The 25209-nt window shown below is 41.2% G+C and overlaps 1 protein-coding gene and 2 pseudogenes across 1 annotated transcript; all 3 read left to right on the forward strand.

Annotated features, from left to right (window-relative positions):
- Positions 1 to 1087: 1087 nt before the first annotated feature.
- LOC111820839 (ret finger protein-like 4A-like protein 1) lies at positions 1088 to 2049 on the forward strand (annotated as a pseudogene).
- Positions 2050 to 3352: 1303 nt separating this feature from the next.
- On the forward strand, positions 3353 to 9434 carry LOC111820840 (putative protein FAM90A13P). The gene is made up of 4 exons (XM_023732522.1): positions 3353 to 3395; positions 7287 to 7404; positions 7862 to 7970; positions 8640 to 9434. Exons 1-4 carry the CDS (start codon positions 3353 to 3355, stop codon positions 9432 to 9434), a joined length of 1065 nt encoding a protein of 354 aa, XP_023588290.1.
- Positions 9435 to 15488: 6054 nt separating this feature from the next.
- Positions 15489 to 16629, forward strand: LOC111820833 (ret finger protein-like 4A-like protein 1; annotated as a pseudogene).
- Positions 16630 to 25209: the final 8580 nt, after the last annotated feature.

Here is a 25209-nt window from a genome sequence, read left to right on the forward strand (position 1 = left end):
GAATTCAAGCCGGATTCAGAAGAGGACATGAACAAGGGATATCATTGCTGATGTCATATGGATCTTGGCTGAAATCAGAGAATACCAGAAAGACGTTTACTGGTGTTTTATTGCTATTATTAAGATAATAATATAATAATTATATATTATACATACATGTATGTATACACTTATATACATACATACATACATAAACGAAAAATCCAAACCTGTTGCTGAAGTGTTGATTTCGAGTCACAGTGACCCTATAGGACAGAATAGAACTGCCCCCATATGCTTTCCAAGGCTGTAATCTTTTTGGAAGCAGATTGCCACACGGTTGGAACCTCCAACCTTCTTGTTAGCAGCCAGGTGCTTAACCCTGCTTAATCAGGGCTTGTTCTCTCTCTTTTTCTCTAAATACTAGCAGCCTAGCTCTCAACGACTGGGCCACCAGAGCTCCAGATATACATATTGTTATTCTGGTGGTGGTGTGCTGTTGAATCTATTCACAAATAACCCGGACCTTGACTGGCCTTGATCTGGAGTATTGGGGAACAGTTTTGGGGTCTATGTACCCTACTATTAAGATAGAATCTTTACAATCTGGAGGAAAAGCACTTCTAAAGAAATTACTGTGGTCTGATGAGTGTGATTTCTAAAAAGACTTCTGATATGGTTTTATTTCCTGGATCTAAAGCTGAGGTTTTACTTTTGTGATCCAAAAGTAATTCAAAGTAGCTCCATTCATAGGGATTAAAATTATTGCCAAATATTTTGTCTTCAAAGTTTCAATTCTAAATCCAAATCAACATCTAGATCTAGCCTGGATGCTACTATAAGAATTTCTTCATATTTAAAATAAATCACTCTCAAGATAAAATTATCTACTTTGCTTGTGATAAGTTCTCTGTTTCATCAATAAAAATCCCATTTATCTCAGAATTTAACCAAAAAGTAATTGAATTAAAGAGAGGCAGGATGTCATAGGTGGGAGAATGTACTTTCTTTATAAAAGCTCCTTGTCTGTGGACCTCATTCCAGAACTGACTGCTAGTGGAAGATGCTGGAGGCCAGAGAAGAACCTGCAATAAGAGCAAAAGTGGCCATGGCTGAACAATTTAAAATAGCAAGCATGTGTCTCATATGTTGTGGCTGTCTTGAAAAAACCCATGTGCCTGCAATGTGGATATGCCTGCTGCTTTCACTGCTTCAATTAACTGCAGACAGAGCCTCGTGGGGAGGGTTTATTGTGTCCCTTCTGCCCTATGGTTACTCAGAAGAATGACATCAGAGAATTTACAGCTGCATGAGTTGATTTCCAATATCAAGTAACTTGAGCCCCAGCTGAGAGCTATTCTACGTGTGGACCCAAGGATGCCGAAGTTCCAAGTGGATATGAACTTAGATGTTGACACAGCCAACAATAACCTCATCATTTCTTACAACATGAGGAGTGTTCAATGGGGATATTTCAAAAAGAATAGTAAAGACTGTGCTGAGAGATTCAACTGGATGTGTGTCCTTGGATCCCTTCAGTTCACATCTGGATGCCGTTACTGGAAAGTGAACTTGGGAACAAATCTAGAATGGGATGTGAGGATTTTCAAAGAATCAGTTAATTGGCAAGTGGAGATTCAACTGTCTTCAGAACATGGCTTCTGGACTGTGTGTACGAGAGATGGAGAGATGTTTGCAGCCAGCACTGTGCCTTTGACTAACCTCTGTGTGAACCCTGGGTTACACCAAGTGGGGATTTTCCTAGATATGGATATGGGAAACGTTTCCTTTTTTGACATTAGCTATGGATCTCATATCTTTACATTCAAAAAAATACCTACTGTGGAGCCTCTATGACCATTTATTACTCTTGAAAATCAAGTTAGTGATGACACTTAAGGCTTCCCGAGTGTCTGCCCTGTAATGAATCCAGGCACTGAAAGTTCTTCAGTTTATCCTGAGAAAGGAATTAACCTTTGCCCACAAAACACTTATAGAACACTTTTCTGTTTGATATACACACCGTACAAATTTATAGCAGAAAAACATAAAATATTTCATGAATCATGAACATAGATTAAGTAGATTATAGGGTTGCTATGAGTTGGAATTGACTTGATGGCAACGAGTAATTAGGAAAAATCATTTCAGATATTAAGTATCTTTATTGTATTCTTTGGGTTTTATGTTTTCGTTTTAGTTCCATAAATATATCCTGAAATATCAGATCAATTTACAAATGTCTTCCTTCTTATTTTCTGTAACATCAGCTTAGTGTACGATGGAAGTTATAAACTAAATAAATCTTTGGCTGTTTTCCCTTCTTCTGGATTGAATTGTGTCCCCCTAAAATGTCTGTCCACCAAGTGGCTTGGCCATGACTCCCAGTACAGCATGGTTGTGCAGCATTTTGTGATCTGATGTGATTATTCTATGTGTTGTAAATTCTAACCTCTGTGATGTTAGTGAGGCAGGATTAGAGGCAGTTGTGTTAATGAGGCAGGACTTAATCTATAGTATTAAGTTGTATATGAGTCATTCTCTTTTCAGATATGAAAGAGAGAATTGAGCAGAGAGGAGAGGGTCCTCCTGCCACCAAGAAAGAAGTGCTGGAGAGGAGAGAAAGTCCTTTGGATCAGGGTTCCTGTGCTGAGAGGTCCTAGACCAGGAGACATTGATGACAAGGATATTTTCCTAGAATTAACAGAATAGGAAAGTGTTCCCCAGGAGCTGGTGCCGTGAATTTGGGCTTTTAGCTTCCTAGACTGTGAGAGATAAATTTGTTTGTTAAAGCTGTCCACTTGTGGTAATTGTTATAGGAGTGCTAGGTAAGTAAGACACCACCCCCAAAAAAAAAATTCTTAGATGTGAAAATCTTTGAATACTGGAAAAATGATTCATCCTATTCACCATTGTTAAAGATGATCTGTCTACAGTGAGGAGGGTTGCTTGTCAGTACTCGGGTCCAATGTCTGGAAGAAACCCCGCGGTCTGCCTGGCCAGGAGGCTCTTTGGCTCCTGGTAGCTTTCCCACCTGAATGCCTTCTCTACTGCCTTGGGCGAAGGTGAATGTCTTGGCCTGTTGTCTGCTCTTTTCCTTCCTCCTTCCATTGGATTCCCACCTCTGCTGGTCGCTGTTGCTGTTTCTGATGTTCCCAATCACTGCCAGCAGAGCCCCAGCTCTGTGTGCTGAAAGATGGCAGCCCCCTGGCCTGGTCGTGCTCCCAGGCATCTCGGTTCCTCCAGGTCCCACTTGATTACACCTGGGCAACTGAGGCCAGTTTCCTGGATCACCTGACCTGTGGATTCAGTGTGGTTAAGCCCTAACTGCTGTGGTTTGGTCAGGGTCCACTGTGGCTTGTTTACCATCACCATGGAGACCGCTTCTGGAAACCTTGGCTGGAACTTCAGAGGAGGTAAGCCATGTGACATGGCAGGTGGGGCCTGAGAGCCCAGCCAGCGATTCCAAACAGCATAGTAGCTTAACTTCTGAACTCAGCAGCCCCCTCTTGATTAAAAAAAATAAAGCAAACAAACCCTTTGCAGTGATGTAGATTCTGACTCACAGTTACCCAATAAGACACACTGTAACTGTCACATAGGGTGTCCAAGGAGCGGCTGGTGGATTGATCTGCCGGCTTTTTGGTTAGCAGCTGACTGCTTAACCCCTGAGCTGCCAGTGCTCCATCTCTCACTTAAAGCAAAAAAACTAAACAAGTTGCCATCCAGTCGATTCCAACTCATAGCAATCCTATAGGACAGAGAGCTGCATAGAGTTTCCAAGGAGCATTTGGTGGATTAGAAGCTGTAGCTCTTAACCATGCTCCAATTCAGCACACTTGGGGCGAAAGCAATGCAAGAGGAAATCCGGATTACAACAGTGAGGGATGAGGGGTGGGTCCCCTGCGAGCTTGCTAAACTCCACACCTCCTTTCACCTGGCATTAGGATGATGGCTAAGCAATTCTCACTCAGCTGCTCCAGTCTTTATGTCTCGTGTGGGACATAATCCGATTCTACCCATTAGATGTAGGAGTCTCAATTTGGGGGCAGGAGCACAGTCTGGAGGTGGAACTGGGAAAGGCTGTGGCTGAATAAGTCCCAAAGGGGTGAGAACTAGGAGGACGCATTTCTGGGTGGTCTCCAGGGGTGGATTCAGTATGGGAACAGAGGATGTGGGCTGGAGGTCTTTTTGTGTCATGTCCAGGATCTCCACCGCGGTTCCTAGGGGGCCCAGTGGAAAGGCCAGGACTCCATGGCCTGATCCTGGCCACAGAGAGCCTGAGCTAAGAGAGGGGGCCCTTCAGCTCCTGTTCTTTAGGTTGGACTCTTACTTCAAAAACACATTCAAACCAATTAGACGTAGAAATTCCAGCTTACTCACCAGGTCCCTCCTCTGTCTTTGACTCAGACTCCATCTCCTCATCTCTTCAGCCCCTTAACACACAAGCACCCACCCACCCTATCCCCACTGGCCCCTCTCAAGGGACTCCACCCATCCAACTCAGCCTGAGTCTATCTTCCCTTTGACTCCTCATAGTGCATGAAAGTCCTGTCCATATTCCCCTGGGGCCCAGTGCCTATCTGTGAGATCTGAGTTGACTTGTGTCCCAGAAGGTCTGAGGAGGGCAGATTGTCAGTACTCTTGTGCCCAGTGTTACATGTCTGGGAAGCCTGGACCTTACGACCTTGGTAGCCAGGATCTGGCACCATCCCCACCCACACCCCGCTCTACTACTTGGTCCCACGTGAATCTCTGGGCACCTCCATTCACACTTTACCTCACTTCTTCCACTGGATTCCTCCCTCTGCTGCTTCTGGTTCCTGATTCTTTTTTTTTTTTTTTTTTTTTTTTTTTGCCTCAGGCTCCAATATGGCTCAGCTCGGCACTGTGTCTTGATTTAAAATTTTTTTTTTTTTTTTTGGTTACTGGAAATCTTAAACAATAAATTAAGAAGTTAGGTGATTAGATAGTTGTGATTGTATTAGATTAACTAGATTAAGTAAATGTGATTGGATAAAGTCAAATTGAATTTGATTGGATTGATTGCATTATATTGAATGAATTACAATACATGGGATCCAATCTAAAGATTTTATTAGATCATGTGAGATTGAGTTACACTTATTGGATTAATTGAACTGACTGGATTGGATTGTTTGGATTAAAGAGCATATGCAATCACATGACTTTGAAACAATATAAAAGCCTGTAACTCTATCGTTCTTACTCTTTCAAGTCTGGCCTCCTCTGCCAGTTAGTAATCTCTTCTCCATTGGGAGTCTTTGATGAGGAATCTTACTCTCTATTTTGGAAACGTCCCTAGGAGTGACCTTTCATCACACGTCCTGGACACTGCACCACTGAGGGGTCCCAGAATCCATCTATTGAAGATTTATTGACAGACAGGAGAAAGACAGCTGGATTTCAGGTTAGTTTTTTTAAAAAATTTTAATTGTTTTAAATGCTCAGTGAAATAGTACTTATAAAAATCTATAGTGGTTTGACTTTCGATACTGGGGTAAGTATTCTTTAAAACTTTAAAGACTGATAAAATGCATCATTCTGAATTCTAATTATTACATTAAGATTTAAATTTGAAATATAACCCAGTGCCTTGATTTGTGTGAGATGGTTCATAAGTAGTTGTATAGTCTTGGTGGTTTTGCCAATGTAATTGAAAGACTAAATAATTGTTCATTCTTAGTTCACATAGATGCATTGTACATTAATTAGAAACTAGTTATAGAGTGAGACAATGAAGGTAAACCACTGAATAAAACAGTCCAGGTCATCAGCTGTGAATCTCCCAGTCTAACAGGGGAGACAACAATTTTTTTTTTTTTAATATTTTATTGTACTTCAGGTGAAGGCTTACATAACAGATAGTTTCTCATGTAACAGTAACACACATGCTGTTTTATGACATTGGTTAACAACCCCACAACATTTTAACCCTCTAAATTCTCAACTTTTTTTTTTTTGTGAAAATACACATAGCCAAAGATACGCCATTTCAAAAATTTTTTTACTTACACATTTAAGTGACATTGACTACGCTCTTCTAATAATGCTGTTATTCTCACTTAAGATGAAGGCTTACAGGACAAAATAGGGGAGACAACAATTTTATGTGTTAATTTGTTATTGGAAATTGCCTCTTGTCATGTAACGGATAGAAATTTCAGGTTTTAAGAATAAAACTTAGTTTTTTTCTAGACTTCTATATGTTTGCCAAAGAATTAGACACAGCATTCCCATAACCTTCTATTGTTTTGTAAGTCTAGGGAAACTTCGGCTTTATTTTTTCTAATACAGTCGATTATGCTAGACTGTAAAAATCAAAATCAGGCATTCAATGGTACAAATCCTAATTCACTATTTATGTGTCAAGAGTCTCGTCTGTGGCCGGGTCCCATTGTAGAAGTAAGTAATCGTGACAGAGGATGACATCACTTTATAAGGAGAGGAAAATGATTTAGCTTTGAGTTAATGAGCAATGAGATACCTTCAGACCCACTTGGAGAAGAAGGTGCATGAGGAATTTTGTCTCTGTCTATGTCAAATATTTTCCTTATCTTGTGATTCAGGAAACCCAAAATCGATTTCTGAGGAAGACTGGACTGAAGCTTCAAGGAGATGAGGCAGACAGCACTTTATTACACACAGCGTCAGCCTCACAGACCCCATAAACCCCAGAACATGAAGAAGCAATGGAGGGGACCAGTGGAGCAGAGGGCTCCCCAACCAGAGCAGGAGGATCCAAGGGTAAGTGCAGGCTTGGACCTCTCGGGAACCAGAGGGGCTGCGTGGATTCCAGAGAGAGGGTTTGAACATGTAATCTTCTGTGTCTGTAACAAAGTTGTTCTTACTCATTCAAGGCTGGCCTGGCTTGTGACTGCTCACCTGGCTAATTAGCTCATTCAGAGTCTTTGAGGAGGAATCTTACTCCCTATTTAGCGTCCTTTCCAGCCTAGTGTTTGTCAAGTTCTTGAAATCTGGCTCATAATCCTCTTCCTTAGACTCTCCTGTTCTTCCTCCCAGTCCCCCTGCTCTGACTTGACAGGACCATAATATCCTGAAATTTCTTACACTTATTTGGGCATATGCAGTTGTTCCTTTCCCCAAACCAATACCCAAGTCTAAAATCTAATCTTATATTGACCTTTGAAAGCTGCCTGTCATTTCTGCTGAGTCACTGACCACTCTCCTTCTCCACCTACAGAAGAAGTGCAAGAACTGCGGGGCTTTTGGGCACACAATAAGAAGCAAGAGGTGCCCCATAAAGTGCTGGTCTGGGGCCCTAGTCCCCCAGGCCTTGGGCCCAAATAAGAAGAAGGAGAACCTGGAGCCTAAGAAGCCCCAGGGATTCCAAGCCCCAAGACCCTTTAACAGTATGGAAAGAGAGAAGGAACAAAGACAAAGGTGAGGACATGGAAAGCCTTTGGGTATCAAAGGAGATGGATGGTGTGTTTTCATTTCTATGCCACATACTCAGCCATTTTCAGACAAGACAGGGGAACTAGGGAGAAATAGATAAGAGCTCAATATCTTCCAGGTGTCCAGATTCAGGAGATCATTCTAGTCTTGGAGAATCACTAAAAGGAGGGGCCAGGGCACATCTTGAATCTTTGCACATGGCAGGGACAAAACAACAGAGTCTAAATTAAAGTACTTAATGGATAAAATCTAGGGGGCTGAATGAGGTTGGTGGATGAATCTGAGATGAGAGAATGGGCAGCCTTGGAAAAGATCACAGTGGTTCAACATCTCCCTCACCCTAAAACAGTGAATGGTCCTGGGCCCCAGGAATATTTATCCTAGGTTGGGACAGGAAGTTGGGACATGTCCACTTAACATGTTATTTTTTTTTCCCCTGAAGGCAAGAACAGCATGAGAGGAAAGCCGTACTCCAGAAATTTCCCAAGAGACCCCAAGGGAAACAGCAGCTAAATTGGAAGGAATTGACAGAATCTTGTGACTATTTAAGGGTGAGTCAAACAGGTTTCTTACTCTATTTGTCCTCTGTGTAACTCTGATTTTCTTCACTCCCATACCCCTTCTGTGTGAAGAGTTTTTAAAATTCTATTCTGGGCAATAGGATTCCAAATTATTTGTATATATTTCAGATGCCATTTTCTTTTTGTGTCTTTGTTGTTGTAAGATTACTTGTGTGCCTACCAAAACATGCTAGTGGGAACATTTCTATGCACATGTGGTAGTGATTTAAACAGATGCCTTCCAAAAGGTAGACTCCTACATGCAAGAATATGCATCTTTTAAATTGTGATACATATTCCCAAATGTCCCTTGAAAACACATTAGCCATCAATCTGCCTTCAAAAGAGCCTTAGCCATGTACACTCCATAGAAGAGTGTAGGAAATAGCTTATTTCCACATAATTTAGGAAGACACAATATTAAGAAAGTTTATATTTTCCAGTCTGATGGGAACAGTATATGAAGTTGATATTGTACTTTAGTGTCTCCTGAACACAACTGAGGTTGAGTACTTCTTCGTATGCGAAGTGACTGCCTGTATTTCTTTTACTGTTAAGAAAATTTGATAAGTTCTATGCCTTTATGTTTGTTTGATTTTTATCTCCTCTTAACTTGAAGGAAGTTCTAATACATCTCAACTGTGGTGTCTTCTCCCACAGCATCCTTGCAGGCCAATGCCCATTCACACAACCAAGAAGAGAGCTGTCCTGGACCCTGTTCTCACAAAATGGCCACTTGTAAGGAAACCTGACCTGAAATCCATCTTCCCTGCATTGTCTCCTATCAAAAATCATGACCTGAGCTTTTTCTCACCTCATGGACAAGCTAAAGTACAAGAAGTGGCTATCACTGACTTCTCTCAGCCCACACCCAAGCACTTTGGCCAGGACTTTACCCTCATGGTCAAAACAACAGACAGCAGATCTGATGCTTGTGCTTATTATGTTTCTCAGTCTGCCTCAAAAACACTTGCCCTGGGCCATGCCCTCAACCCCCAGGCACAAGCCAAGTGTCCTGATAGGATCTCAAAATCTGGACCACAGTCTGCCACATGTAGAAGGGGCCAGGAGTCTTTACTCAGCACCCAAGCACCAGGAAAAAGATCTGCCAAGGCCCTTGTACAGAATTCCCAGAATCCTGCAAAGAAAGCAAAACTCATGACCTTCCAGACCCTCAAGAAGAGCACTCAGAGATCTGATGTGGAAGCTGGCCAGCCTGTCTCCAATACTACTGAATTTGGACCCAAAGGGTCACCCCAAGTCCCCAGGAAAATTGACCTCCAGCCTCCACACAGTACACCTCAACTGAATACTGTCGAAGATGGCCCTATCCTTCCACCTCCACTGTTCAGTCATGTTCAAAGCCAACCCCTCAGAATTGTCTTCACGAGATTGGACAATGGAGAGTGGAGCTCCAGGTTCAGAACTTCTCCCACCTCTCTATCTCCTGAGTGATCTATACCTCCTGTTCAAAGCCCTTGGGTTCCTGTGAAGTGTGAGAGACACTGTCCCCAGATTCCTGTGAGTGTCCTCCCTGAGGACCTTCTGGCTTCCTTCTCCTGAGAAGAGTGATTGAGAGTGAGACCTCCATGGTAGGAAAGACTCAAGGTCCAGCCTCACATGAATTGTATGTGACTGAAAGGCTACATTGGGGAAAGATGCAGGGAGCAGGCTGTGTTTGTTGAATCACATCTTCAGATGTGGTGTGGGTGCAATGGTGGAACCCTACATAATGTTGGAAGAGAGACATGCACACATTGCTTATTTTGATTTTGTAAATTTAAGTTGTATATAGAATGGACCTTATCAAACAGGAACCTAGAAGTTTTTGTAATTTAGTCATTTTATAAGAAACTAAGTGAATATGGGGATAAATATTCATTGAAAGCTATGCAATTAATCAGTATTTGGTGGGAAAGTGACTGTATTTTGGAAAGACTGTGAATAACCCATCAATGGAATCTGTGTCTTTTAAGCAGTGCCCTGTAGTGAGACTAAAGTTTTTGAGTCTGGGGGAATGTTTAAGAGGAAACTATTACTGGGAATATTCTACTGATCATTTTGGTTAACATTTATTGTAAAATTGTATTGTAAATTTTTCTTCAATGTTAATAAAATGTTCACAAATATGATATTTTATGTCGATATTTTAATTTACACGAAAGCTAAACATTGAAGGCCCTTATAAATATTTAATCATCAGATTTGATTAACTTGAGGGTAAAAAGAACTTCCTTATACACAGTTTTATCCATGTACCAGTAATTTGCTAAAAATACAGACTTTCAGGTGCAACCTAGCCCTACTGTATCAAAATAACAATATCCCCAAATGGTTCATGTGCATATTAAATTGTGAGAAGCACTTCTTGGGGACTGATTTGTCTCATATGAATCACCTGGTGAACTTTAAATTACATGGGTCTATTCCATGGAAATATACATTTACTGTGTCTTATGTGAGGCTTGGAAACCCTTGGGCGTAGTGGCTAAGAACTAACGCAGCTAACTAAGAGGTCGGCATTTCGAATCCACAAGGCGTTGCTTGGAAACCCTATGGGGCAGTTTTACTCTGTCCTGTAGGGTTGCTATGGGTCAGAATCGACTTGACGGCAATGGGTTTGGTTTTTTGGTTTTAACATGAGGCTTGGGCATGGAGAATGTCAAATACTCTCTAGGTAAATAAAATGGGACGCAGAGTGTGAGAAGCACTGGAGATGGTGAGCAAAGCTAATTTTTCACTCATTTGTTGTCTACACATTCTAACATGATGGAGAAAAAGGGGATTGTTTGTTAGGGAGTTTGATATACTTAGTAATAGCAAATAAACTGTTCTTTCCTCTATGTCAAGAACCTGTCTCTAGAGTGCTTTTTTATTTCTCCAGGACCTCATCCCTTGAGCATAAGCTACCTTCTAGTTTAGCCATAAGGTCCATAAAAAGGATATGGTGATATAAAGAAAGTGAAGAGACAATATACAGATTGGGGAAAATAATCAGTAGCCATACATCTAATAAGTGTCTAATATCCAAAATAAAAAAACCAAATAATTTATACAACTTAACCACAAATGTACAAACAACCCAATTAAAAAAAATGGGCAAAGGACTTTGTTTTGTATTGAATTGTGTTCCCCTAAAATGTTTGTCAACTTGGCTAGGCAATAATTCCCAGTATTGTGTGATACGCCACCATTTTGTCATCTGATATGATTTTTCCTACCTCTATGATGTTTATGTGCAGGATTAGAAGCAGTTGTATTGATGAGACAGGCCTCAGTCTACAAGATTAGATTATATTTTGAGTCAATCTCTTTTGAGTTATAAAAGAGTGAAGTGAGCAGAGAGACAAGAGGACCTCATACCACCAAGAAAGCAGGGCCTGGAGCAGAGCATGTCCTTTGGACGTGGGATTCCTGGGCTGAGAAGCTTCTAGACCAGAGGAAAATTGATGACAAGGACCTTCACCCAGAACCCACAGAGACAGAAAACCTTAACCTAGAGCTGGCATCCTGAATTTAGACTTCTAGCCTCTGAAACTATGAGAGAATAAATTTCTCCTTTGTTAAAGCCATCCACTTGTGGTATTTCTGTTATAGTAGCACTAGATGACTAAGAGAGTTATGAACAGATATTTCACAAAAGAGGATATTAAAATGGCTATCAAGGATATGAAAAGATCCTCTTCTTCAATGCAAATGAAACTACAATAAGATATTACCTCATCCCCATTGGAATAGTAATGGTAAACAAAACATAATAAAAAATAAACAGAAAACAATAGGTGTTGGCGAGGATGTCAAGAAACTGGAACCCTCATCCATCGCTGGTGGGGATGTAAAATGGTGGGGTTGTAAAATGGTACTGCTGCTGTGAAAAACTGTCAGTTCCTCAGAACGTTGAACATATTACTACCATATGACCCAGAAAACGAAATCCTATGTATGTGTATAAAATGATTGAAAGTGGGAATAAAAACAGAGACCTGTGCACCAAAGATCATTGCAGTGCTTTTCATAATAGCAAAAATGTGGAAACAACCTACATGTCCATCAACAGATGAATGGAGAAACAAAATGTGGCATACATATTAAATGAGGGAAAAAAGGTATGTAAATTGTGAAGGAGGAAGTAAAACTATCTCATTTCTCAGATGATGTAACCCTATACATAGAAAACCCCAAGGAATTCATGAAATAACGATTATAACTAATAAATGAACTTAGCAAGGTGGCAGGGTACAAGGTCAACACACAAAAATCAGCCACTGGGTTTCCATACATCAGCAATGAGCAAGCTGAAAAAGAGATTAAGGAAACACTGCCATGGATAAGAGAACCTAAAAGAATAAAATACCCAGGAATAACTTTAACCATGTAGGTGAAAGACTTGTACACTGAAAAATGTAAAATATTGTTGGAAGTTATTTAAGAAGACTGAAATAAATCAAAAGATACTCTGTATTAATGGATTGGAAGGCTTACTATGCATAAGATGTCCATACCACCCAAAGAGATCTACAGATTCAATGCAATCCCTGTCAAAATTACAAGTCTTTTTTTACAGAAATTGAAAAATCCAGTCTTCTAATTTGTATGGAATTGAAAGGGGCCACAAATAGCCAACAAAATCTTGAAATAGGAGAACAGAGTAGGAGGACTCATACTTCCTAATTTCAAAACAGTTTGTAAAGCTACTGTAATCAAAACAGTCTGGTCTTGACATAATGATAGACACATATATCAATGTTATATAATTGACAGTTTTTTCAAGGGTGTCAAATTTATTTAAGGGAAGAAGAAAAGTCTCTTCAATGAATGGTGGTGGGACAACTGGATCTTCACATGTAAAAGAATGAAGTGGTCCTATATGTCACACCATATATGAAAATGAACTCAATATGGATCAAAGAACTAAATTTAAGAATTGAAACCATAAAAATCTTTTTAAAAAAACATAGGAGTGATTCTTTGGGACCTAGTTTTTACAATAGATTCTAAGAGATGACACCAAAAGCACAAGGAAAAAAAAAAAGACAAGATAGATATATGGAACTTCAACAAAATTAAAAAAAAAGTGTATCAAAGAACTTTACCACCAAAATCTTTAGATAACCTACTGAATGGGAGAAAATATTTGGTAGGCATATATCTGATAAAATCTTAATTTCTAGGATATATAATAAACACAACTCAAATCCAAAAGAAAAACAGACAAAGAATGTGAATAGAAATTTTCCAAAAGAAGAAATACAAACTCCAAACAAGCATATGAAAAAATGCTTAATGTCATTAGTCATGAAAAACTAAAGAGCCATTGCTGTTGAGTCCGTCTCAAATCATGGCAAACCCAAATGTTCCAGAGTAGAACTGTTCTATAACGTTTTCTTGGCTGTAATAACTGCCTGACTTTTTTTCCATGGTGTATTTGAACTACCAACGTTTAGGTTAGTAGTCACGTTTGCGCCACCCAGGGAAATGGAAATCAAAACCAAAAGGAGATATGACTTCATTCCCCCTAACATTGCAAAAAAAAGAAAAAGGAAAATAACAAATGTTAGGGAGGATGTGGAGTAACTGGAACCTTCACCTATTATAAAAAGGTGCAGCCATTGTGGAAAACAATGTGGTAGTTGTTCAGAAAGATAAACATAAAATTACCATAGGTAGATAGGTAGTGGCTGTAGACTCATCTCCAACTCATGTTGCACTAATGTACAATTGAAGGAAGAGTTGCCCAGTCCTGCATCATCTTTACCATCTCAGGTATTTGTTTCAGTCCATCGTTGATGATACTGTGCCAATCCATCTAAAAGTGTCTCCTTCATCCTCATTGGCCCTCTACTTTGCCAAATAGGATGTCCTTCTCTAGCCTTTGATGTCTCCTGATGATGTTTCTAAAGCATGTGATATGGACAGTTTTCTATTCTGATTCATAAAGTTTTCATTGGCCAATTTTCAGAAGTAGATTTTCAGGCCTTTCTTCCTAGGTTGTATTAGTCTAGAAGCTCTGCTGGAATCTGTTCACCATAGGTGACCCTTCTGCTATTTGCAATACAATGGCATAGCTTCCAGCATCATAGCAACATGCAAACCACCACAATATGACAAACAGACAGGCAATGGAGAATTATCATACGACCCAACAATTCCACTTCTAGGTATATACCCATAATAACTGAAATCAAGCACTCAAACAGATACTTGTACACCAACGTTCATTGCACAATTATTCACAAGGGCCAAACAGTGAAAATAACGCAAGTGCCCATCAACAGAAGAATGGATACATTAAATATAGTATAAATATACAATGGTATATTACTAAGCCACAAAGATAAATGAAGTTCTGATATATGCTATGACATGAATGGTCCTTGAAAACATTGCACCAAATGAATTAAGTCAGACAGGAAAGGACAACTATTATATGATCTCACTTATATGAAATATCTGGAATAGGCCAATACATAGAAACAGAAATTTACCAGTGGTTACCAGGGATGGGTAGAAGAGAGAAATGGGGAGGTATTACAGAAGGGGTACTGAGTTTCTGTTAATAATGAAAAAATTTGGAAACGGATAGTGGTGACTGTTGCAAAATGTAATCAATGTCACCAAACTGTACAGGTAATAATATCTGAAATAGCAATATTTTGTTATATATATTCTACCACAGTAAATATTTTAAAATATAAGAGGAAGACACATTAGAGATCAAACATACATGAGCAAAAATCTGTGAAACTACAAGCAAGAAAACTCATAAAATGGAAGAACGTTGTAAAGAAGTTGTACAATAAATAAAATTTATTAATACGATAATAAAGATTATATTTACATGTATGCATATACTTATATACATACATATGTACATCCATCCATCCATACGCACATAAACCAAAAAAATGAAACCCATTTTCGAAGTGTTGATTTTGACTCACAGAGACCCTGTAGGACAGAAGAGAACTGCCCCCTAGGCTTTCCAAGTAGATTGGAAGTAGATTGCTGCATGGTTTGAATCTCTGGCCTCCTTGTTAGCAGCCAAGTGCTTAACCCTGCTTAATCAGGGCTTACTCTCTCTCTCTTTCTCTCTAAATATTAGCAACCTAGCTCTTAACCACTGTAGGACCAGGGCTCCAAATATACATACTGCTGTTGTTCTGGAGGTGGTGTGCCTTCGAGTCTATTAACAAAAACCAGGACCTCGGCTGTCCTTAAACTGTAGTATTAATGAACACTTTTGGGGTTTATTTACCAGACTATTAATATAGGATCTTAACAATCTGGAGGAAAAGCCCTTCTAAAGAAATTACTGATGTGTGTGATTTCTAAAAAGAATTCTGATATGGTTTTATTTCCTTGATCTTAAGCTGAGCTTTTACTTTTGTGATCAAAAAGTAATTAAAAGTAGCTCCATTCATACGGATTAAAATTGATGCCAAATATTTTATTTTAAAAGTTTCAATTCCAAATCCAAATTAACAGACACAATATTCAAGATCTAGCCTAGATGATGTTATCACAATTTTTTCATATTTAAAATAAATCACTCTCAATATGAAATTATCTACTTTGCTTGTGGTAACTTCTCTGTTTCATCAATAAAAATCCCATTTATGTCAGAAATTAATCAATATCTGATTGAGTTAAAGAGAGGCAGGATGTCAATAGGTGGGAGGAGGTACTCTCTTTATAAAAGCTCCTAATCTGTAGACCTCATTCCAGAACTGACTGCCAGTGGAAGACGCTGGAGGCCAGAGAAGAACCTGCTGGAAGAGCGAAAGTGGCCATGGCTGAACAATTTAAAAAAGCAAGCATATGTCCTATATGCCAGGGTTATCTTGAAAAACCCATGTACCTGAAACGTGGCTATGCCTGCTGCTTTCACTGCTTCAATTCACTGCAGAGCCTCGTGGGGAGGGTTTATTGTGTCCCTTCTGCCCTATGGTTACTCAGAAGAATGACATCAGACAGAATTTCCAGCTGCATGAGCTGATTTCCAATATCAAGCAACTGGAGCCGCAGCTGAGAGCGATTCTATGTGTGAACCAAAGGATGCTAAAGTTCCAAGTGGATTGGATATGACCTTAGATGTTGACGCAGTCAGCAATAACCTCATAATTTCTGACAACCTGAGAAGCATTTGGTGTGGATATTTCAAACAGAATTGGGAAGATTGTGCTGAGAGATTGGACTCCATGTGTGCCCTTGGCTCCCCTCAGTTCACTTCTGGCCACTATTACTGGGAGGTGAACATGGGAAGAAGCCCAGAATGGAATCTGGGTGCTTGCAAAGAATCAGTTAATCAGCAAGTGGAGATTCAACTGTCTTCAGAACATGTCTTCTGGACTATGGGTGTGAGAGTTGGAGAGATGTTCCCAGCTAGCACTGTGCCTTTGACTAAACTCTGTGTAAACCCTGGGTTACACTGAATGCACATTTTCCTGGATATGGGAAACATTTCCTTTTTTGATGTTAGCAATGGATCCCATATCTTTACATTCACCAAAATACCTAATGTGGAGTCACTAAGGCCACTTTTTGTTCCTGAAAATTCATTTAGTGATGACATTCAAGGCTTCCTGAGTATCTGCCCTGTGAATATCTGGGCACTGCAAGTTCCCCAGTTTATCCCGAGCAAGGCAATTAACCGTTACCCACAAAAACACTTGCAGAACTCTTTTCTGTTTGATATACACATAGTACAAATTTATAGATAAAATATGAAATATTTCATGACTCATGAACATAAATTAAGTAGACTAATTAGGAAAAGTCATTTCATATATTAAGTATTTTGATTGTATTCTTTGGGCTTTCTGTTTATTTTTCTGTTCCATGAATACATGCTGAACTTTCAGAACAATTTACAAATGTTTTCCTTCTTATTTTCTGTAATATTAGCTTAGAGTATTATGAACATTATAAACTAAATACACTTTTGGATGTTATCCTTTGTTATGGATTGAATTGTGCCCCTTCAAAATGTGTGTGAACTTGTCTTGACCATGACTCCCAGTAATGTGAGGTTGTCCAGCATATTTTGATCTGATGTGGTTATTCCAGCACCTGAGGCCATGCTCCTGGATCACCTGACTGTGGAGTGAGGAAGGTTAAACCTAACTCCTGTGGCTTGGGCGGCAACCCTGTGGCTTGTTTAAGTCACCATGGTGACTTCTTCTGGAAACCCTTGGGGGAACTTCAGAGGGTGCGTGCCAAGAGACAGGGCAGGGGAGGCCTGAGAGCCAAGTCAGGGATTCCAAATAGCACAGGAGTTTGACTTCTGAACTGAGCAGCCACCTCTCGATTAATAAAAAACAAAAATAAAAACAAAAAACAAAAACCAACCTCAGGCATTGCCATGGAGTCAATTCTGTCTCCCAACCCTATAGGAAAGAGTATAACTGCCTCATAGAGATTCCAAGGAGCAACTGGTGGATTTGAACTGCTGATTTTTTGGTTAGCAGCCAAGCTCTTAAACACTGAGCCACCAGGGCTCCATCTGCCACATTGGCTTCTCGAATTCACCACAGTTGGTGCAAAAGCAATGCAGAAGGAAATCCGGATTACAAGAGCAAGGGGAGGTGGGGGGCTAAGTTGCAAGTCTGCTAAACTCCAAACATCCTTCCAGTTGGTGTTAGAGTGGTGGCGAAGCAATTCTCACTCAGCTCCTCCAGTCTTTATGTCCTGTGTGGGACATAATCTGATTCTACCTATTGGATGTAAGAGTCGCAATGTGGCGGCGGGAGGGCAGTCTGGAGGTGGAACTGGGAAGGGCTGCGGCTGAATAAGTCCCAAAGGGATAAGAACTAGGAGGACGCATTTCTAGACGGTCTCCGGAGGTGGTTTCAGAATGAGGGAAGAGGATGTGGGCTGGATGTCCTTTTGTGACATGTTCAGGGTCTCTACTGTGGTTCATGGGGGTCAGGGAGGATAGGCCAGGATTCCATGGCGTGATCCTGGCCAAAGAGAGCGTGAGCTAAGAGAAGAGGTCCTTCAGCTCCTGTTCTTTAGGTTGGACCCTTACTTCAGGAAACACTTTCAAACCAAATCAATTTAGGATTCCCAATTTACTCACCTGTGCCCTCCCCTATGTCTTTGACACAGACTCCATCTTCTCATCTCTTCAGCCCCACAACACACAAGCACCCACCATCCTACCCTACTGGCCCCTCTCAAGGGTATTCTGCCCATCCAACTCAGTCTGAGTCCATCTCCCTTTTGACTCCTCATCATGGACACAGCTTTGGTCCATATCCCCCTGTGGCCCAGCATGTATCTGTGAGATCTGAGTAGACTGTGTAGGGTCAGGTGCCTGGACAACTTGATGTCCCCAGAGGTCTGAGGACAGAGCATTGTCCATACTTTTGTGCCCAATGTTATGTGTCTGGGAAGAGGCCTGGACCCTACGACCTTGGTGGCCAGGACCTGGCACCTTCCTGACCCACATTTTCCTGTCTGAAGACATGAGAACAAAATCAAACTTCTGCAAGGAGTGCTTTTTCCTCCTCATAGAAAGAGTTTAATCACACACATCTCTGCATAAAGAAATGTCTTACCTTAGAACGTGTGTCTATCATTTTTACAGATCTCTCCTGGTATTCTCAATTGCAACAGCTTGATTATTACCTATGCCACACAATTATACAATCTGTAATAATTTATCCACTTTAGCTTTTCAATATCAGAAATTTTATTTTGCAATTTACTTTTACTGCCTATACTAGAATGTAAGCTGTCCGAATATGGAGGCACAGTATCATTTCTCACTTAATCACCAGAAAAAAATCATGGTTTGAAACGTTAGAGACCCTCATTAAATACCTGTTAACTAATTGAACATTTGATGAGTAAGTTAATAAGATGATTTAGATGAAATGTAAAATAAAAACAAACTGCAAAATAAAATTTGTGGTAGTCAATCATGACACAAGATAGCGGGACTTTTCCTCCCTAGTTTTCCACAAAATTCTTGACCTCACACCTTGCTTGACAGCAGCATCTGTAACACTGGCTGGATCACCTGTCTTCCAACCTACACTGAATACATGATCCTTCTCCTACATCAATAATTTATGCCAATGATTCCTGATTTTTCTGAGTCACAATCCTCTTTAGGATCAAATGATGCTATGGATACACACACCATATATTTTGCAGCCTACATAAAATGCTTTAGAGACCCTTGAAAGTCATAGCTCAACCAATTATTCTTTAACAGGCTTCAGGGTTATAATCAATGCTATAGACAAGAAAGTAAAAGTAATTATTCTGAGAGGGGCAAGAACTTATTATGCAGCTCCAGCCCTCTCCCTGGCCAGCTTTCAAGAAATCTTAACTTACAAAATGGGAATTCGACCCTTGCAAATATTTCTTTCTTCAGGATTTTCTTTTTCAGAATCATTTCGTCCAGAGCAAAGAGTGGGTATTTGTAGGAAATGTTTGTATAACAGATATCAAAGGAGCTGTGCTTTGTGATTCAGTATACATGAGTTAGCGTATTCCCCCCAGCAGTTCTGTGGCATTCTGAAAATAAGACTCTCTCCATGTCTGCAAAGATCTCCCACCTACTCGTTCTCTCAGATAGCTCTGTGTTCTTGAGGAAGAAAAAAGTGCTTTGGCAACCAAATTGAAATGTAGGAAATGACTCATTTTCTGACCCCGAATTCTGGTGATTTTCCTGCCAAGGCACTCAAAATTCTCCAGGACTGACAAATGTGTTTCTGCTTAAAGATGAAACTTTCTCTCCCTTTTAAGTTATGAAGGCAGTATCAGATGACATTTATAGCATAAGAAATAAATGGAACATGAGTATTTAGTCACAAAATATTTATTTTTCCATGTTTCCATTCATCCTTTCCATGTATGCACGTATTTAAAACTAATAAAATAGAGGAGATGCATCACACTGTGTTTGAAGTTTTTCACCTAGCATTTACAGTTATTTTCTGATTAACCCCAACTTTGTATTTATGTTTAGATATGCATAAAAATAGAGAGTGTCTAACTCATTAACAATGACAACAGGAATATTAAAAGAAAAATTGCCCGTTACTACTCGGCATAATGTTTCATGCTTTGCTAGACATATACCAATGTGATACATTTTTCAATAACTATTAGTGTCTACATATCTGCAAGTACTGATCTGTTGAAGTGGTTTGCTTATTTTTATTATTTGTTAGCAAATACTATATTCATAATTTCCAAAACCATTTTAACATTCTGTACCTTTTTGGTGTGTATTTATAATAATTAGGCATTTCACAGTGGTCTCAATTCTTATCTCAGCTGCAAGCTGAACACTTCTTTGCTGAGTATTTTCCCAGTATAAGTTTTGTAATGTGAACTCCTGGTGAAGGCTTTTCCACTTTCATTGTAGAATTAGTATCTCATCAGTGTGATAATCTTTAACGCTGTCTTAGGAATGAGTGATCGCTGAAGACTTCATTCATTCGTTGCACTGAGAGTGTTTTGTACATGTGGGAATCATCTCACATCCCAAAAGTATTGTTCCCTGAGTAATGGGATTTCCACATTTATTTCATGGAATTTTTTCTGCAGCATGAATTATCTGGTGCTCCCCAAGCAGCTTGCTACTCCTAGCAAAGCCTTTCCTGCCTTCCTTACTTTTTCCAGGTTTATTCCTACTCTGAGTTTTCTTGTGTACTCCCTTGCTGGAACTCCAGATGAAGGTTCATCCACAGTTATTACAGAGGTAAGTTTTATCTCCATGTGAATTCTCTGGTAGTTTTAAATGGGAAATTTCTGGTGAAGACTCTGCCTCTTGTATTGCAGAAATAGGGTTTCTACTTCTTGTGAGTTCTCTGGTGTTTATAAAGGTGAGAGCTCTGTCTGATGGCTGTACTGCATTGATGACGGACGTATTGTATCTCCCCTGGGTGAGTTCTCTTGTGTATATAAATTCAGGAGCTGTGTCTGAAGGCTTCTCCACATTCATTGTATTTATTAGGTTTCTCTCCAGTGGGACTTCTTACGTGTTCTCGAAGGCTAGCACTTTTATTAAGTCCTTTCCTGCATGGCTGACATTTATATGGTTTTTCTGAGATATAAATGAGTTCGTGTTGTTGAAGGTTTGAATAGTGACTATAGGCCCTTCCTCAGTGATTGCAGACATAAGATTTCTCTCCTATGTGAGTTCTTTCTTGTTGTTTAAGATGAGAACTTTGAATAAATGTTTTCCCACATGGCTGACATTTATGGTTTCTCTTCAGTGTGAATGTGCTCATGTTGTTGAAGGTTTGAATAGTCACTGAAGGCTCTTCCACAAAGATTAGAGACATAGGGTTTCTTTCCCTTGTGAGTTCTTTCATGTCATCTAAGCTCAGAATATCAACTAAAGGCTTTTCTACATGGCTACCATTTACATTGTTTTTCTTCAGTATGAGTAATTTCATGATGTCTAAGGTTAGAGAGTTGTCTAAAGGCTTTCCCACATTGATGACATTTATATTGCTTCTGGTGAGTATGAATTAGCATATATAGATTAAATGATGAGTGAAAACTGAGGGCTTTTCCACATTCATTGCAAATATAGGGTTTCTCTCCTATGTGAGTTAAACCTGTTTAGTAGGAGGGGAAGAAGCCTCAGGATGAGTTGGTTGGGTGGAACCCCTTTGTGAGTAAGACAGCCTGGGATAGTGTGGGTAGGTGTGTGGGAGTGTTGTTGGGCTGAAGAGATGAGAGATGGAGACCTGACTCAGAGGTTGAGATCAAGAGAGGGCACTGGCAGGTAAGTGAGGATTCCTAAGACAAGTTGGCTTTGAATGGGCTTCTGGAAGGAAAGGTCTAGATGAAGCAACAGGAGTTGAAAGGGTTCCTTTATGTGCTCAGTCTCTCTCTGGCCAGGATCAGACACTGGTAACCTGGGCTTTCTTCCCAGCCTCTCAGGATCAAGGTGGAGAGCCTGGACACGTTACAAAGTGACCTTGAACACATGTCCCTTGCCTCCGTTTGTATTCCACCCTGGAGATCACTTAGGTAGACACCCTCATAATCCCTACCATATGTGACCTATCAACCACAGCCTTTTCACCTTCTACCTCCCGACTGAGTCATCATCCTCATCCCACCTCTGATGGGTAGAATCAGGATATGTCCCACAAAGAACACAGATACAGGAGCAGCTGAGCGACAATGGCTTGCCCATTATCCTAATGTCAGGTTGAAGGGAAGCGTAGAGCCTAGCAAGTCAGCTGTGTGCCCCCGTACCACTGTCATAATCTGGGTGTCTAATCTGCCTGATTTCTCCCAGAGTGTGTGAATTCTAGAGTCCTCAGTGAGAGGGATTCCTGAGCTCAGAATCCAAGCAATGTTTAGAATTCCTGGGCAGTCTCTCAGGACCAGACTTCCCCATCACTTGCCAGCCCCCCTTTCCAACCTCTGCCCAGGGTTCCCCTGGGGGTTTCCATGGTGCTGGTAAACAAGCCTACACTGAGTGAACTTTCTGGACACAGTAGACAGTTCTTAGTCACTTTCACTCCGTGTTAGGTGATCCAGAAGTATGTCTTCAGGCTCCCAGGAGTAATCAACTGGTATCTGGAGGAAAGAAGCCCGCCTGGGAGCCTATCCCAGTCAAAAAGTGGCCTGTCCTTCAGCACTTCAGGACCTGAGACTCTGCTGGAAACATTTAGGAAAATCAGGAACCCAATCAGCTACTAGAAGTAGAGGGAATCCAATGGAAGAAGGCAGGTAAAACATGAATGGAGGGACCCAGACATTCATGTGGGACCCAGGTAGTAGAGCAGAATGTGGATGGGGATAGTGTCAGGTCCTGGCCACCAAGATCATAGGGTCCAGTCTTCTTCCCAGTCAGGTGACACCAAACACAAGCGTACTAACAATCTACCCTCCTCAGATCTTTGGGGATGCAAATTCGCAAGGCATCTGATCTTACACAGTCTACTCAGATCTCACAGATATACCATAGAGGGATGTGGAAAGGAGTTGTGTGCATGATGAGATGGACTCAGGCTAAGTTGGATAGGCAGAGATCCTTGAGAGGGGCCAGCGGGGTAGGGTGGTGTGTGCTGGTGTACTGCAGGGTTGAAGTATGAGAAGATGGAGTCTGAGTCAAAGACACAGGGATGGGCACTGGTGAGTAAATTGGGATTCCTAAATGGAGTTGGCTTGAAAGTGTTTCTTGAAGTAAGAGTCCAACCTAAAGAAGAGGAGCTGAAGGGACTCCTCTCTTAGCTCAGGCACTCTCTGGCCAGGATCAGGCTATGGAGTCCTGGCCTTTCTTCCCTGCCCCTCACAATCCACAGTGGAGAACCTGGACATGTCACAAAAAGATCTCCAACCCAAATTCTCTGTCCTCATTCTTAAACCACCCCTGGAGACCATCTAGAAATGCATCCTCCTAGTTCCTGACCCTTTGGGACTTATTCAGCCACAGTCCTTCCCAGTTCCACCTCCAGACTGCGCTCCCACCCCCACGTTGCGACTCTTACTTCCGATGGGTAGAATCAGATAATGTCCCACACAAGAAAGACTGGAGGTTTGAGTGAGAATTGCTTATCCACCGTCCCAGTAACAGGTGGAAGAAGGTGCGGAGTTTAGCAAGCTCTCAGCGGTCTCCTGCGTTGCTTCTCTAATCTGGGTTTCCTTCTGCGTTGCTTTTGCCCAAGAGTGCTGAATTCGAGAGGCTTACGCGAGAGGTGGAGCGCTAGTGGCTCAGTGGTTAAGAGCTACGCTGCTAACCAAAAGGCCAGCAATTCGAATCAGCCAGTGGCTCCTTGGAAACCCTATGGGGCAGGTCTACTCTATCCTATAGTGTCGCTATTTTTTTCGACTCCATGGCAACGGGTTTGGTCAATTTTTTTTTTTTTTTAATGCGAAAGGAGGCTGCAGAGTTCAGAAGCCAAGCAACAGTGCTGTTGGAATCCCTGGCCTGGCTCTCAGGCCCCACCTGCCTTGTCACATGCCACTCCTCCACTGAAGATCCGCCCAAGGTTTCCGGTATAGGTCTCCATGGTGACGGTAAACAAGCCTCGGGGCACCGCCCAAGCCACAGCAGTAAGGTCTTAAGCATGCACCCTCGCTCCCCAGGTCAGGTGATCCAGGAGGATGGCCTCAGGAACCCACGTGTGGAACCTGGAGTAATTAACCAGCCTGGGAGCTGGAGGAGGCCAGAGGGCGTCACATCTTTCAGCACTCGGAGACCTGGAGCTTTGCTGGCATCCTGTGGCAACATCCGGAAACAGCAACAGCGACCAGAGGAAGTGGGAATCCAATGGCAGAAGGAAGTAGAAGAGCAGATGCAGGCCAGGACATTCACGTTCCAACAAGACAGTAGACAGGGCAGACAGCTGGGAAAGCTGCCGCTAGCCAGACAGCCTCCTAGCCAGCGAGACTGCGGGGTCTAAGCTTCTTCCAGACATTGCACCCAAGTACTGACAAGCAGTCCTCTTCATTGAAGATGAATATCGTTAACAATGGTGAATAGGCTGGGTCCTTTTCCAATATTCAAAGATTTTCACATCTGAGAATTCTTTTTTTTTTTTTTTTTGAGGGATGTCTTAGTTATCTAGCACTGCTATAACAGAAATACCACGAGTGGATGGCTTTAACAAACAAATTTATTCTCTCACAGTCTAGGAGGCAAGAGGTGTGAATTCAGGACATCAGCTTCTGGGGAAGACGTCCTTTCTCTGTTAGTTTTAGGGGGAGATCCTTGTCATCAATTTTTCCCTGGTCTAGGATCTTCTCAGCACAGAGAATCTGTCACTTCTTTCTTGATGACATGAAGTCTCACTCCTTTCTGCTCAATTCTTTCTTTTATATCTCAAAAGAGATTGTCTCATATACAACTTAATCCTGTAGATTGAGTCCTGCCTCATTAACGTAACTACCTCTAATCCTGCCTCATTATTACCATAGAGGTTAGGATTTACAACACAGAGTATTCACCCCCTGCGTGTCTGTCAGTTTGTCGTACTGCAGGGGCTTGCGTGATGCTGTGATGCTGGAAGCTATGCCACTGATATTCAGACACCAGCAGGGTCACCCATGGTAGACAGGGTTCTGCTGAGTTTCCAGACTAAGATAGACAAGAAGAAGGACCCAGCAGTCTGCTTCTGAAAACAATCAGTCAGTGAAAACCTTATGAAAAGCAGCAGAACATTGTCTGATATAGTGTCAGAAGGTGAGCCTCCCAGGTTGGAAGGCACTCAAAAAACTACTGGGGAAGAGCTGCCTCCTCAAAGTA

The sequence above is a fragment of the Trichechus manatus genome, unplaced genomic scaffold (genome assembly GCF_000243295.1).
Source record: "Trichechus manatus latirostris isolate Lorelei unplaced genomic scaffold, TriManLat1.0 scaffold00053, whole genome shotgun sequence".
Lineage (NCBI taxonomy): Eukaryota > Metazoa > Chordata > Mammalia > Sirenia > Trichechidae > Trichechus > Trichechus manatus.

Coding starts and splice junctions, on each gene's coding strand:
- LOC111820840 (XM_023732522.1), top strand. CDS start 3,353: ATGGAGACCGCTTCTGGAAACCTTGGCTGGAACTTCAGAGGAG. Junction 3,396..7,286: donor TGGCTGGAACTTCAGAGGAG/GTAAGCCATGTG, acceptor CTGGGGCCCTAG/TCCCCCAGGCCTTGGGCCCA. Junction 7,971..8,639: donor AATCTTGTGACTATTTAAGG/GTGAGTCAAACA, acceptor CTTCTCCCACAG/CATCCTTGCAGGCCAATGCC.